Source organism: Solanum pennellii, chromosome 10 (assembly GCF_001406875.1).
Source record: "Solanum pennellii chromosome 10, SPENNV200".
NCBI lineage: Eukaryota > Viridiplantae > Streptophyta > Magnoliopsida > Solanales > Solanaceae > Solanum > Solanum pennellii.
Genome location: NC_028646.1, coordinates 2,266,830 through 2,283,865, shown reverse-complemented (window position 1 = coordinate 2,283,865; position 17,036 = coordinate 2,266,830). Strand labels below are relative to the sequence as shown.

Here is a 17,036-nt window from a genome sequence, read left to right as displayed (position 1 = left end):
ATTTCAGTACCCAAATTTCAGAAGTCTAAGTGTTCTGGAACGAGACACCTGCGACGGTTCGTCGTGCCCACGACGGTTCGTCCTGCAGGTCCGTCGCCAAGTTCAGAGAGTCGATTTCAGTACCCAATTTTCAGAAGTCCAAGTCTTTTGGAACGAGACACCCTCGACGGTCCGTCGTGCCCATGACGGTCCGTCATGGGTTCCGTCGTCTCAGCCAGTTTTTCCAGAAATAAAATCTGCAGCTCAAAACGACTAAACAGGTCGTTACATATTAGGGCTTAAAGACAAATTATTTACAAATATGAAACTATAATGTATAAATAATAGAAAAAAATAGTTATATAGTTATAATATATAACATATTTAGTCAAAATAATAACAGTTTAAGACATTTGTTTAAAACATCATAATGACAATATTTTTAAAATAATTTGTATTCACATTTTTTATTTTTGGGATTTTCTTTTATTAATTAAAAGAGCCCATAATTGGATCAAACTCTAACCAATAACAAATTTAAAATAAAAAACAAAAGTTTCCAGATTTTCTTCATTTTTCAAACAAAAGTTATTCAAAATTTGATTCTTCAACAAACTCTATGCATTAAATTCGAGGATTTTCTTGGTTGATAAACAATCAGGTATATAAATTATTTCATCGAATTTCAAATCTAGTTAAGGTAGTTTTGATTAGATTTTTAGATTTCTTTCGATTTGTTTTTAATGTCACCTTTTATATTTCGCATTGTTCATGTTACGGAGTTTTCGTCATTATTCTCGATTTATATGCAAGTTTCTTTATATTTTCGGTCAACTTTTTTGGAGATTTTTACTCCAAAAATGTAGTCTCTGCGATTAAAATGACTCAAGAGAGTAGATCTAAGTTTCTTCATGATTCTATCCGCATTAAAGTTCAAGATAGCAATGTCATGGTGAATACACTATTGATAAATAATAAAAAAAAGTTGGGTGCACAAGATTTCAAAAAACATGATGAAGATCAAGGGGAACAAAAATTTCCTATTAGGTTGTTTCGTTTTTATTATTTCTTTTATAATTTTGTATTATTTCTCGATTTGTATTCAAACTATTATGTATGCTTTTAATATTTGTATTCATTCAAAATTTCGTGTTGCATAGTTCTTTCTATTAGTTTGTTTTGTTTTAATAGTTTTTTCTTCAATAATTTATATCATTTCTCAATTCGTATTCAAATCAAAATGTATGCTATTAATATCTGTATTTTTTAAAAATTCTCACGTTGCGTAGTTTATGAATCTTGTATTTGTTCCTATTTTATATTCATTCCAAAGGTATACCAACTAGTTATGCATTTTATTTAAGAATGATTACAACAAATATTCATTTCTTGCTTTTCAGTTTTATTTTTCACTTTTCCATCATATTATTTTTGTATTTTATATATCATTATACAAAATACAATATAAAAACTACAATGAATACAAATACAAATAATATACATGTTGGAATGAATACGACTTAAAAAATAAAACAGAATTTTGAAGAGAAATACACAATGAAAAAAAATACATGAACACAAATATGTTTATTAAATAACTACACATTCATTTGACATGCGTATTGGAATGAAGACAAACTAATAAAGAAATACAAATTTCATTATACAAAATACAAGATGAATGAATACAAATACAAAAGACATACATATTGGAATGATACGATTTGAGAAGATATACAAAATTTTGTAAATAAAATAAATACACTGTGAGAAAAATATGTCAAATAATTAACATATATCCCGTACGATTTAAGAAAGGATACAAAATTCTGGTAAATGAAATAAATACACTGTGAGAAAAGTATCCGATACGATTTAAGAAAGGATACAAAATTCTGGTAAATAAAATAAATACACTGTTAGAAAAGTATGACAAATAACATATAAAACTATAGGTGTTCAAATTTATAAATTTTAAAAGTCAAATTTAATAGATAAACCTCTAGGGTATTATCATAAAGTTTCATAACAATAACTAGTTTCGAAAGAAAAGAATAAATAATGACATTTAGGAAGAAGGAAGATAACACCTATTTTAGGTCTCGTAATCTTTAGTAAGGAAAAATAAAATAAATACATAAATCGACCTATAACAAATTAAAATATTGTCATTTTTAATAAATATTAAAAGTATTACTAAGAAATCCTATTAAATGTTAAAATATTATTATTTTAAAAAATTTCCCTAAATAATTAAATTAATAAAGATCTATATGTTAAGACTATTTATGTGTATTGAGACTATTGGGTTGGGCTATTTCGTAGGCCTAACATATTGAAAAATTAGAAAAAGTGAAGAAATGGTAACAATTTTATGGGCCTTTCAATTTTGATAGTGTCATTTAAGTAAGAGATAATTAAGCAAAATGATCCTTTGATCATAAATTTTTATTCAAAATAATCTTATCATCAATTTATATAAAAAATAATCGTTCAACAATACTTGTCAATTGAAATGAAGCGCACTTTGTGCTTTATTTTTGTCTTCTTCTTCTAGCTATTAATGATATTTTTCTTCTTTAAAAGAGATTTGAATCGATTGAGATTGAAAAAAAAATATGAAATATACATATTTAATGATAACACATATTGAATTTTTTTTTTTTAATTATGATGTTTGAATGAGTTTTGCATGACTTGATTAACTTCATTAATTTCTTTAATTCAATTTAGAGAAAATACATAGTTACCTCATTAAAGTAAGACTTGTTTAAATTTTTAATCTTTATTTTTATTTGCTAATTTTAGCTTTAGGGTATCTTCATTAAATATAGGTTTAATTATGTTTAACTATATATTTCGTCCTGTCCACTTATTATTTGTTATGTTATACTATTTAAAAGTTAAATTAATTAATTTTTAAAGTTAAATTAGAATTTTGAATTTGCCACAAAATTGAATTCATAAGTATTGGCTCGTTTTGCATCTCCATCGTTGTTTACATGTAAGTTCCTATTTCTTGATTTACTAATCAAAAGCAAATTTTGTACGTTTTTCTTTTAATTTTATTTGTCTAATGTTAAATTGACACATTTTTTGAGGAATAATAACTTAAATAACAATTTTATTATATCACTTTTTAAATATAATAAATTTAATATTTTGAGAAGTGATTATAGTTAATAATAAGAATAAATGAAGAATTAAGTTATAGTAAACTAGACAAGTAAGCATGTGACCACTATACTTACCATATTTATGTATCATATTGTGTTATATTATATTTTTGACAAATACAAAATTTGAATAGATTTTATTATAGGGATAAACTCTGATCTTTATTTGTAGTTGAATAAACATTTCAGCGATATTACTTTAATTAAAAACGAAAACAGATTAAATAATTATAAAAATATTGCTAATACTTATGTTAAAATAATTATATCTTCAATGTCTTTAAATCTCAAGTACCCCTACAAATATCTATAGTCATTATCTACTATCTCCAAACTACTCATTTTCATCATTTTCAAACCTCATTAGTAATTAATTAAGTATATTACTATTCTTTGATTGTTATCGAAAACTTTGCTAACATTTATATTAAGATAATTATTTCATGAATATGTTTAAATTCTGAATCTACCCATATTATAAGTCTATAGTCATTAACTACTATCAGTAAACTTCTAATCAACATAATCAATCACGTTTATAACAATGGTTAACTTTTTTCTAATTACTTTTTCTTATGGTCAATAAAGATGATCCTAAAGAAATTTAAAATAATTAATTAATTGACTAATCAGTCTGCCATTGCACAAATCATATATATATATATATTACTTGTTTTTTTTTAAAAATCATTACTCACATCTATTAGTGAGTATTTCGATATAATATTATTCTTTAATTATTATTGAAATTTTTTCTAATATTTATGTTAAGATAATTATATCTCAATAACTTCAAATTCTGAATCCACGTATAAATATGGTCATTAATCGCTATAGCCAGACTATCAATCTTCACCACTTCCACAGCACATAGTGATTATTTCGATATAATATTATTTTTAATCTCTATTTAAAATTTTACTGACATTTATATAAAAATAATTATACCACAACGACTTTAAATCTTGAATTCATGTATATATCACCACTTTCATAGCACGATTAACATAATCAACCACGTTTATCATGGTTAAATTTTCTTAATTATTCTTTTTTTTATAAAGATGACCCTAAAGAAATTTAAAACAATAAATTAATTAACCAATCAGTCTGTCATCGTCCTTTTGTGAACATGAAAACAAATAAGTAATTTGGCTTCATTTGACAATTGCATTTCCCTATAATATAAGATAATGTTATTTTAAGCGGAAAAAAAACAAAAGAGTAGATTAATGATTGAATATTGTCAACCTACTCTGAAATTTATGATCTTAAATTATTAAGTGTCAATATTTTTTTTTAAAAGTTTGAGTAGGTATTAATCATTAAAATGTTGAACAAAGCCTAATTAAATATCTTTAAGTAATACTTTATGTAAATAATATTTACTTTGAAATATCATATTCGCTCAAATATATATCAAATTCAAGATAAATTTAAAATAAAAAGAGTGAAAAGGGGCTTAATTAGTTGAATTCTTGTTTAATGAGTGATTCTTTTAGCTTGTATCAATGGTACAAGGATACTATATCCTAGTTTCTGCTGGTTTTTTCAAAATAGATGTATACATATAATTTTTTCGAAGATGACAGGTGCATGTGCACCCCACTTATAGGTATGGATCCATCTCAGTCAGCCAATTATCATCAACACATCATCATCGCATATTTTTTTTTATCAACTACTGTTAATACTGTCAATACTACCATCAACTGATTTTACCATCACAATCATTACTATCCATCTACAACTATTACTTCATTTAATTTAACATCAATCACCTCCACTAGATCGCCATTTACTAGCCGCTAATAACAGCCACCACCGCTACAAACAACAATCATATTTTTATTAAATAATAAATTTAATAAACCATCCTAATTATTTAATTTTCAATCTAAAAATAATATATTAATCATTTAAATATACATTTAGATTAAACACATTTTAATCGTAACTAAATAAGTAATACTTTTATATAAGTTAAGCCTTTTGATAGCCCCGATGCCCCTAACTTATCTCATTTGATAGGATAGATACATGCATTTGAACATAAATCTTTATTAATATTGGATTTGTTAAAAATAAAATATATTTTATTAACTTTGATAGTGACCTGAATTTCGTGATACCTATATATATATATATATATATTATTTTTATTTGTTACTATTTTTACAGTAGATTTCTATTTTTATTTGTTGGTTTCGACATAACAAAAAAAAACAATTATTTTTCCTATATTTTATCTTAAAGTTATTAAAAATTTATTCTGCAAATTATTTTTCAAGACCTAATACTAAATATAGAGATAATTTGGTGAACTATCGATATCAATAATTATTTTCTTAATCTTGTGCCAATAAGTTAAATTGCGACAAGTAAATTTGCGGGTAGTATATCTTTTGGTTTATTTCAAATTTTGTGTTTATCGAAAATAACCAGTTTATAATAGTTGCTTTTAAAGAAATGAAGGGTGCGTTTGGTACGAAGGAAAATGCTTTTTTTGAAAAATATGTGGTTTCTAACTTATTTTCACATGTTTGGTTGATGAGTAGAAAATATTTTCAGAAAAATACTTCTTAATGTTTGGTTCGTGAATGAGAAATTCTTTTTAAAAAATATCTTTTATTTTTTGACTTGAAAATAAAAATATTTTAGAAAAATAATTTCTGATCGCCCGGGGGGTGTGGCATAACAAATGATTTTTTTTTTTAAAAAAAAATTGAAACATTTCTCCAAAATAATATTTTTTTTTTTGGAAATGGCCTGAGTGGGGTGGCATGGGGGTGGGGTGGGGGGATGATTTGGTAGTAGGGATAAAATTATGCAGTTGACATTTTAACATAAAGAAAATAAAAAAAAATTAATTTCTTTTTGAATGGGGAGGATCGAGTATGGGTATGAGTAGGATAAGAAAAAAAGATTAAACGATAAAATAGGGTTTTGAAAAAATATTTCTTAATTTTAAAAGGGAAGTCATTTTACTCCCCCGCACTTAAAAATTATTAAGTGAACTATCATGTTTTTTTCATGATACTTAATTAGTACTTAGTACCTCATCTAAAATTCAATGATTTAAATTCACAATAAATAAATCCTACTCGAAAAAAGATTCTCCCTATAAAAAAATTTATATCTAATACTCAAACTCGATAAAAGACTTAGATTTGTAAAATAAACTATAGTAAACTTACATGGTCTACAATAATTTTAATGTTTATTATAACAAGCCAAAAATATGCCACCCCTATTAAATAATATATAATTTCACTAATTATCTCTTCCACGTGAAGAACGATAATATTAATCAATTAAGTGATTATTCTAATCTCTAGCAATATCTAATAATTTTTTCCTATATATAGACACATCCTACAAACAAAAATTACACATCAAAAAAATCCAAATATCATAAGAAAAATATTAGAAATGGCTAATACCAAAGACTCATACCACATAATTACAATGGATACCAAAGAATCTTCAATTCCAAGTCTTCCTATGAAAGAAATTCCTGGTGATTATGGTGTCCCATTCTTCGGGGCGATAAAAGATCGTTACGATTTTCATTACAATCAAGGTGCTGATGAATTTTTCAGGTCTCGTATGAAAAAATATGATTCCACTGTCTTTAGAACCAATGCCCCTCCTGGTCCTTTCAATGCTCGTAACTCTAAAGTTATTGTCCTTGTAGACGCGGTTAGTTATCCCATCCTTTTCGATAACTCCCAAGTTGATAAGGAAAACTACTTTGAAGGTACTTTTATGTCCTCTCCATCTTTCAATGGTGGTTATAAAGTTTGTGGTTTTCTTGGTACTAGTGACCCTAAACACACCACCCTAAAAGGTCTATTCTTGTCCACACTAACTAGATTGCATGACAAGTTCATCCCTATCTTTACTACATCAATCACTTCAATGTTTACAAGTCTTGAAAAAGAACTATCTGAGAAAGGAACATCTTACTTCAATCCCATAAGTGATAACTTGTCATTCGAATTCCTCTTTCGATTGTTTTGTGAAGGGAAGAATCCAATTGATACAAGTGTTGGCCCTAATGGACCAAAAATTGTAGACAAATGGGTTTTTCTTCAACTAGCTCCATTGATTTCACTAGGGCTTAAGTTTGTACCAAACTTTCTTGAAGATTTAGTCTTGCACACTTTCCCTCTACCTTACTTCCTTGTAAAACGCGATCATCAGAAACTATACAACGCGTTCTACAACTCCATGAAGGATATTTTAGATGAAGCTGAGAAACTTGGAGTTAAAAGAGATGAAGCTTGTCATAACTTTGTTTTCCTAGCAGGATTCAATTCGTATGGCGGTTTGAAAGTGTTCTTCCCATCTTTGATCAAATGGATAGGTACATCAGGACCTAGTTTACATGCTAGGCTTGTTAAAGAGATCAGGATCGCGATTAAAGAGGCTGGAGGGGTAACTCTTTCAGCTATAGATAAAATGCCTCTTGTTAAGTCTGTGGTTTATGAAACCCTAAGGATGGATCCTCCGGTTCCATTCCAAACCGTTAAGGCTAGGAAGAATATAATCATTACTAATCACGAATCATCGTTCTTGATCAAGAAAGATGAATTGATATTTGGATATCAACCCTTAGCTACAAAGGATTCAAAAGTATTTAAGAACGCGGAGGAGTTTAATCCAGATAGATTTGTGGGATATGGAGAGAAGTTGCTTAAGTATGTGTATTGGTCAAATGGTAAAGAGATTGATAATCCAAGTGTGAATGATAAACAATGTCCTGGTAAAGATTTGATAGTGTTAATGGGAAGGTTATTGGTTGTGGAGTTTTTCATGCGTTATGATACTTTTGAAATTGAATTTGGAAAACTTTTGCTTGGTTCAAAGGTCACTTTCAAGTCATTAACTAAAGCAACATCATGAATATAATTAGGGTTTGAGAGAATTATATGTAATGTTTGTAATAAGGATGAACTATCTATCTCATAAGATTTATAAAAAAATAATCTAGCTAGGGGTAGTTCAAAATCCAAGTTTTCATAATGAAAGAGTGTATTTTTCTATATTTTAAGTTTGTATTATAATCTACGCGATGCGTGGACGATAAAATATTATCTTAGTAATATTTGTTTGAGCATATATTTAATGGTTATTGTTAAATAGTACAATCTTTCATATAATGAGGTTGCTATTTCATTGAGTCCGGAGCCTAAAGAGTATAAAATGTTAACAAAAATTTTAAAACGGTTTATGAATTTTTATTTAACCAAAAGGGCAAAATCGCTAGAAGAGCAGCGATGTTGCTCGCCGGAAAAATCAAAATCGCTGCAATAGCAGCGATTTCCAAAATAATTTTTTTAATGATTTTTTAATAAATCGCTTCCTAAGCAGCGATTTCTTTAACTTTTTTTTTTTAAAATTTTTTATTTGAAATAAAAAAAAAAAGATAAATTAAGAGCAAATCGCTGCAAGTGCAGCGATTAGTCTCCAATTTATTTTTTATATTTTTTTAAAATCAATTTTTTTTAAAAATTTTGATTACCCTTTAGGCTCCGGGCTCCTATTTCATCAATGACTAAACTAATAAGTCATTCTCGAGTAATTTTGGTAGTCATGTTAAATCTATATTATTATTTTTGTCGTTTCAATTTATGTGAAGATATTTGACTATGATACATATTTAGAGAGTTTTTAAATGGTAAAATGAAAAGTTTAAAATTAAGTAATTACTTCTTGATGAATAATTAATGCTTAAATTGAAATCACAACTGACGAATAGTCATTTAAATAATGTTAATAGTAAGAGTATCTTTTATTTTTTATTTTTAATTAATATAAGGAACATGCGTACTATAAAAAAAAATTAAAAAATAAGGGACATGCGCAATGCAAGCTACACCTACTTTAAATTAATCATATAAACAATATATTTAAACATAATAAAATTATCTTACGAAGCTAAAAACAAAAAAATTAAATACTAACAGTTAGTAAAACAATCATAAGTACTCTTATTAGATATATTAAATTATTTCTAATATTTAATCCATCTGTCCCTAATTATTTATCCATGTTTTAATTGAGACATCTATTAAGAAAGTAATAATTGACATTACTAGTTTATTATTTTACGCCTAATAATTATGAATTGGATGAATTAAAAATTTAAAATTTTCAAAATAAGGATATTTCGGGTAAAATTATTTTTTTATTTGTCAAAATAGACATGTAAACTTCTGATGATAATATTTTAAACTTGAGATAAAATAAATTTAGAATTTCGATCATATATATAACTTTCAGCCAACAAGCAGTTAGCCTTCCTCTACAAGGAATGAAAGTGTGAATGAATCAACATCAAATATAGGATTATTGTTGTACACGATCTCCATTTTAGTAGTTCTAGTTATCCACTCCACTATGTGGTAGATTGTTCGTCCCAACTCCTTCGTAGGGGTACTTTCCCTTTTAATTAATTAAGGACTCAGAATTGACTCCCCTCAATTCGAGATCCGAAAGAAAAGTATGGAGTTTATCCAAAAATACTTTCTCGTGACGATACATGGATTCTCGATGGCCCGACCTCCCGTCCCAGCCAATCCCAGTTGGATCAAGGACTGCCGTGATTTCATCATCTTTATAAAATAAAAGATCTCTCTTGCTATGCTTTTACAACAAATAAAGTTAAAATTTTAAAGACATGATCAACAAGCGGAAGGGATCAAGTAATAAAAGGAGATGACAATGGTAACAAATTTGAAGGGTAAATTCAAATATTACGCAAAATCATTGGACCTTTTTTTTAACCAGAAAAAATAAACATTTTAATATTGAAATAAAGTAAGACTATGTATACACACTACCAATAACCATTCATTTAATATGATCACAAATATTATAAGATATGTAATATTTTCTCATAACTAATTTCCTTTATTAATCGCGCATCGCGCAAATTTTAATACAAACTTAACCAAGGAAATTACACTCTTTTATTGAAAAGCTAGACATTGAACTACCCCTAGATTATAATCTTATGAGGTAATTGGACAAAGGCCGGCATTGAAGTTATCGAGTCCAAGGAGGTTTTAAAAAATAAATTAAAATTATATATATTAATTAGTTATTATACGAAAAAAGACAGAGAAAATTCAACATTTATCATATATATGTTTCATAATAATATACTTATTATAGATTTTTTTCTTCTTCTTAATGTAAGAATGTTTTTCAATTTAGGGGCATATAAATGTGTCATTCTCAAAGATATGATAATTGACTAAAAACACAATTATGGGACTTGTTAGGTAGCCAATTATTATCACTAATGAAAATTAAAAATTAAAAAATCTATCGATAGAAACTGTTCTAAGAAATAGACCTATATCACTAGATTTTTAATATAAAAGTTAAAATTAAAAAATTATCGATCATTATATTTATATCCTTAGTATCAATAATATCTGGTTTTAAAATACATTAAACAAGCCTTGTGCGACAAATTTAAGCGAAGAAATATATTAAATTTATAAACTTTTACTCAAAAAATCGTATGTTTATTCAACTCGATCATCATTCGAGATAATTTTATTATTTTATCCTTTGGGAACATCATATTTATTCACGGGTAGGCATAATTATAAACAGCCAAATGAAATTTTTATCATTGGGATATGCAATTATCAATCATAGTCTCTTTTTTCTGTTTTTAATTTGAATAATCTTATCTGATACTATTGGGATCTGGAAATTGTAAATGGAGACAAATTCCTTGTGTGTTTCCTCAAAAAATTTGGCAGATTTATTGATAAATTAATCGGAAAAAGATCTAAAATATTCTCAAAGTATTGAAAATGGTATAAAATTATCCTTCATCCACTTATTGGCTCCAAAATGTCCTTCCCACCCACCTATTGGGTCCAAAATACCCTTGTCATCCACCTTTTGGTTCAAAATTGACCACTTATTTAACGATTTTATATTTAAACAATTTAAATATTTTTAAAAATACGTGGCGCTCAAAACCATTTGTTATAATTTAACTTATTAGTATAATTTATAAATCAATCCACTACTTACCCATTAATAATTAAATCCCTCTAAATTAATGAACCCGTTACATTATTAATGCAAGCTACTGCCAATTGAGTGTTTTTAAAAAATATAGAAGTAAATTATCATACATTCAAGTGGCTAATCACCGATAAACTTAAAAGTCTAACTATGTTCATCTTAATTATTCTTACGTCTCAATTATGTGATGTTACTTCATAGGTAACTTTTTTTCAAAATAATATATTAAAGGTTTTAAAACAAATCATAAATATTTATAAAATTATATTTAAAAAAGGCCTAAGTCATATGCAGCCCCTCAAAGTTGTCCGCATATTTCACTTAGACATCTCAACTATACGATGTTCCTATTGAACACCTCAATGGTTCAAAAGTCATGTCCATTGAACACAAAATGCTGACATGTTAAAAAATGTGTGGTTTACTCTCGTTAAGCGCGTAAAGGTACCAAAATAATTTTTTTCTCTCACTTTTACACCTAAATTAATATTTTTTTAAAAGAAAATAATTAACAGAAATAAAAAAAAAAGAGTTGTCTTCTTCCCCAGATTGTCTTCTTCCCCTGCAACTATGCACAACCCACCCTTATATTTCCCTTACCTGCAACTATGCACAACCCACCCCTATATTTCCCTTACCTGCAACTATGCACAACCCATCCCATGCCCTGCACCTCTCTCTTTCTCTCACAATTTATGGTTCTTCTTTTGCTTTTTTACTTTTTTTTAGATCTACATCTCAAATATTGATTTGGCGAATTATTTGTTACCAGAAAATGTTATAATTATAATTATTTCACGATCAAAGTCACGAAGATAATGCACTAGTTATGTCAGTGAAAGAGATAAAATGGAATGAAAGAGAAGGAAGAGGCATGGCGTTGATTTGTTGGCGTCGTAATTGTCGCGCTGACGGTGAAGACAATGGGTCGGGCGGGGTTAAATAAAACAATAAAAACAAAATAAGTTTTATATTTATAAAATTATTTTTGAATTATTTAAATAGAGCATTTTAAAAAAATTTAACTCAATCTATGTGTCATCATTTTATTGGTGGGTTGTTTTTTCAAAAAATTCTTTTCAATTTTTTTAGTTAGTAAATAGACCAAAATAGTTGTATTTTAGAATATCATTTTTTAAATAAATTTTTGAATTTAAATGCCACATGTCATCATTTAATTCACCAATTTGTCATGTCACTGCCATGTCATAGCGAGTGCACTACACACATCTCATATATTTGGTTGATTGTCAAAAAATGTCAAATAGGTATCAATTTTAAGGGGTATAGGTGTTCAATAGGTACTAACCCTAGTTGAAGTGTCTAAATGAATTATGCGGACAACTTTAAGGGGCTACAGATGACTTAAGCCTTTAAAAAAAGTGCATGAATTAATTCGGGATGTATTACTTCTTTACGTAATCATAAATTTCTAATTCAATTTTGAAGTCCTCCCAAATAAGCGGCTCAACCTAAATTTAATTGGGGCTTCGATTCGGACTCGAATAATTTTGAATGTCATTTTCAGTAATCTATAATTTTATCGTGTTTTAGTAGTGTTTATGACGATTTTGATATTATAATTGAATTATTAATTGAGTGAGGTTTAGTTAATAATGAGTGGGTAGTAGATTAGTTTATAAATTATATTAATAAATTAAAATTATAATTAATAGTTGAACGCCTAGTATTTTAAAAAATATTTAAAGAGTTTAATTTTAAACAATTAAAAAATGGTCAATTTTGAACCCAAAGGTGAATGACAAGGGTATTTTAGAGCCAATAGTTGGATGAAAAGGGCATTTTGGACCCAATAGGTGGATGAAGGGCAATTTTGTACCATTTCCAATACTTTAAGGATATCTTAGGCCCTTGTCCGTTAATTAATTTATTTTAAAAATTTCTGACCATTAAAAAATTATTACTACTATGTAATATTCCTTTCGTTGGTCCCATATTAACTAATCATTTTCTATTTTACATGATGATTAAAAAAATAAGAAGACGATTTTACTGATTAGAAAAATTCTTGGAAATGAACAAATACATATGAATACTTTTTAAAAGAATTTAATTGCAAGGATAATATAGAAAAAAAATTAATTAATGCTTTCTTCATTTAGTAAGGTGATCCATTTAAATGGGACAAATATATTTAGTATAACGATCAACTAATATAAACGGCGAGTGTATGTAAAATTTACATGATAAAAATAATTTTCTGCGGCAATTAATTAACGATAATAGCTTAATTGCCGCTAAATATACTTTTTTTAAAAAAAGAATTGATAATGACAAGTACATTTTAGCACTCTAACTGTCGATAAAGCTTATAACAACACTAGATCTAACAACAATCAACTAATGTCGATAAAAGTTTCAACACTCCTTAGACTTTATTAATATATATATATGCATATTAAATACCCTTAAAAACTATTTTATATCATAGTGTGTGCGTTAAATTTTTACCTTCTTATCCAATTATTGTGCAATATCTTTGGATTGTAAGAGGGTATTATCGTAAACTCTTTGAATGTTGTTGTGTACACAATGTTGAGAATGAGGGTTTGAATAATTTTCATGATTTTGGCAACAATGGCAACCTAAGAGTTTGAACATGATTATTGATAGAACATCTTTGTATGTTGTATCAATCCAAGGTTAACACCATTCACTATTTTAGAGAAGTCAATCAAGTTATGATTACAGTGTAATATCTCAAAAATTTCTAAGCGAAGATTTGAATCATTTTGTGACACCTCACAATTCTATTCTTAAAATTTGAATCGTTCATCGTAAGTCTATGAGCTTACTGAACCGGTTGATATCCTACTTTCTCATGTGTTTTATGTTCTTTTAACAAGTGTATCAAGGGTATCTAAAGTTAATAATGGTTATAAGGGACCTCAAACACTCCATCAAAAGTTCAAAATATTCCTATTGGCTAAGTTTTCGTATGAGTTCATATAAAGGTCAACTTCAAACAATCATACTTCTTAGGGTATAATGAATTAGGTAATTTATGACCTATCAAATTAAAGGTTTACGAGTCCTCTTTGAAACGCCACCAAAGTTGCCTTATTTCAATTTCGAAATAAAAAGTTATGAAAACACACCCTGACTGAGAAATTTGGCGAAGTCACTTGCTCAATAGGTAATTTGTTGAATTGCCGAGTGGATTCATTAAAAGTTTGTTTTCTTTAATTTTTATGATATTTCTACATTTTTAAAAGGGTATTCTTGACCTTTTACCCTCAACAAACTTTCCTATTATAGCCTAATATGAAATATCATTATTAGATTCAATTTCGAAATAAAAAGTTATGAAAACACATCCTGACTGAGAAATTTGGCGAAATCACTTGCTCAATAGGTAATTTGTTGAATAACCATTCAATATGGTCAAACACATATAAGAAAAATATTTATCATAATTAATTTGCTTTAATAATGACCACACATCGCATAGATTTTAATACAAACTTAAAATATAGAAATTACACTCTTTCATGCGTGACCTGAAAAAGTCATCAGTACCTTGATTGTAATAGAAATCCTAGCGATCTTTTATTGCCCCAAAAAATGGGACACCATAATCACCAGGGATTTCTTTCATAGGAAGACTTGGAATTGAAGAGTCATTGGTAGACATTATATATATATATATATCTCTTCTTTTTTATGATATTGTTTGGATTTTAATGTGTGATCTTATGTTTGTTTATTATGTGTATATATATATATATAGTAGGAAAGTGATAATTCAAATGAAATTGTGTTATTAGGGTGTGCATGCACATGTTTTACACATTAAATTAAAGTATCTTAATTATGAAATATGTTAATGGGACCCTTAATATATTATAATTAATACATATAGTACAATTATTACTACAAATAATAAAGTGTAAGGCAAATAGTTACTTCATAACTATTTTGGAACTTGCTAGACTTCGATATCTCAATCGGCGACAGAGTCATAGTATTTATTCAAAAATGATTATACAAAAATAAATAAAATTCCACATTTATTACTATATGGATCTTATTAGATGAAAAAATATGATTTTTTTTATTTGGTTTAAAAGGGGTTTATTTATTTATATATAATAAAATATGCATCCATACAATATGGTAGAATTTATTTATTTAGATCAAATCTCAGTTAAATTACATGGCTACGTGGAATATTAATTACTATATGGTTGTGTAGTATTGTCATTAGGTAATTTACAAAATTATAATAATTTTACTCATAGGACATGTTAGGTAGTCAATAATATTTAAAATTTCAATGATCATTTTTAAAAATTATACACATGTTTTTTACATTTTGCAAGATGAAAAAAAAATATTAAAAGATTTAATTTTACCACGCCTACTTTTTCTACAATTACTTAATAATTTTCTTTCAACAAATCAACATTCATTCAGATCGTGTATAGGATTATAAAATCAACAATATGCTATTTACTTCGAATAAACTTTAAGTGACATTTTTTAAAATTAATATTATATATATTACTAACGGACGCTATAATTAACTATCGTAATCAGATGATACTATAAAATTATCATTAAAGTTGTCACCATCAATGTTAAGTTGGCTAAATTATCGTTCTCAATTGATAAGAGCCATTCAACTAAACATCAAAGCGTGTTTTAACGGGAAGAAAAATAAGTATAACAATAAATAAATATAAATCTCAAAAATATATAATAATTTTATGTATATTTTTTTAAAAAAAATATTAATTCATAAATAAATAAATAAGTAAATGAAACCACATTATATCTAATACTACGGTTTTAATATTATTTTTTATGATTTTGTCCTTAGGAAGCATAAGAATTTCACGAGTAGGTGAAATAGTTACCTTTTAAAACATAATAAATGATTGATACTTAATAGTTTTTTTCATCTAAAAAAATAAAAAAATTACCTATAACTCAACTAACAAGTTATTAATTAAATTTTTTTCATATTTTTATTGTATATATTAAAATTATCATATTAATTATTTCGTTATTTGAAAGTAATTTTTTTTGTTTATGATGGAGTGTATATAATATAAAATATAATAAAATAATAAAGTTTGTTGATTATTTTATTTTAGGGTAATAAATTGTATATATTATAATAAACAAGTATACTTTTTAAGAGATTGTGGTCTTTTGGTTATTTGAAAGTTTTTATATCATTATATTATTTATATTTGTAAATCACGTTTGAAATTTTATTTCTTATTTTATTTAAATTTTAACACTGAAAAAAAAAAGCAACAACAATAAAGTAAAATAAAACAAGAGGCACTAATTTCTTTTGATGTTTTTATTCATTGTTTGACATTTATTTAAAAATCTAACTAATTTAAATTTATGCTAAAAAAAGTTCTTATATTATTTGCGTATCTCCCTATTTAACTTAAATTTTATACAATTTCATCTTCTTTTCATGCATAACATAATCTCTCAGGACCACAATTGTGATTTAATTAGTAGATAGTATTATTTTCGAATGATTTATAATCGAATTTTGCACATATACTTAATACAAGATAACTTTAGATATATATAACTAAAGTTCAGATATATATATATATATTTGAAGTTGATTTAGTTATTTTTATATGAACTTCAGTCATATGAACATAAACTTTAGACCAAAAATGACTGAAGTCGAACCACAATGAACTTTTAATGTATAAGAAAAGAACGAATCAAATGAATTTGATGATTCAATATTGAAATATGAATTATTGAGATTCAAGCCTTTAAAAAACATGCTTAATGAATTATACAGGAATAATTAAGATTCGA

At 26.6% G+C, this 17,036-nt stretch overlaps 1 protein-coding gene across 1 annotated transcript; it reads left to right on the top strand.

Annotated features, from left to right (window-relative positions):
• Positions 1-6,551: 6,551 nt before the first annotated feature.
• LOC107032461 (allene oxide synthase 3) lies at positions 6,552-8,300 on the top strand. Its single transcript, XM_015234062.1, has one exon. The coding sequence runs from the start codon at positions 6,588-6,590 to the stop codon at positions 8,061-8,063; it is 1,476 nt and encodes a 491-aa protein (XP_015089548.1). The 5' UTR covers positions 6,552-6,587; the 3' UTR covers positions 8,064-8,300.
• The last annotated feature ends 8,736 nt before the right edge of the window (positions 8,301-17,036 follow it).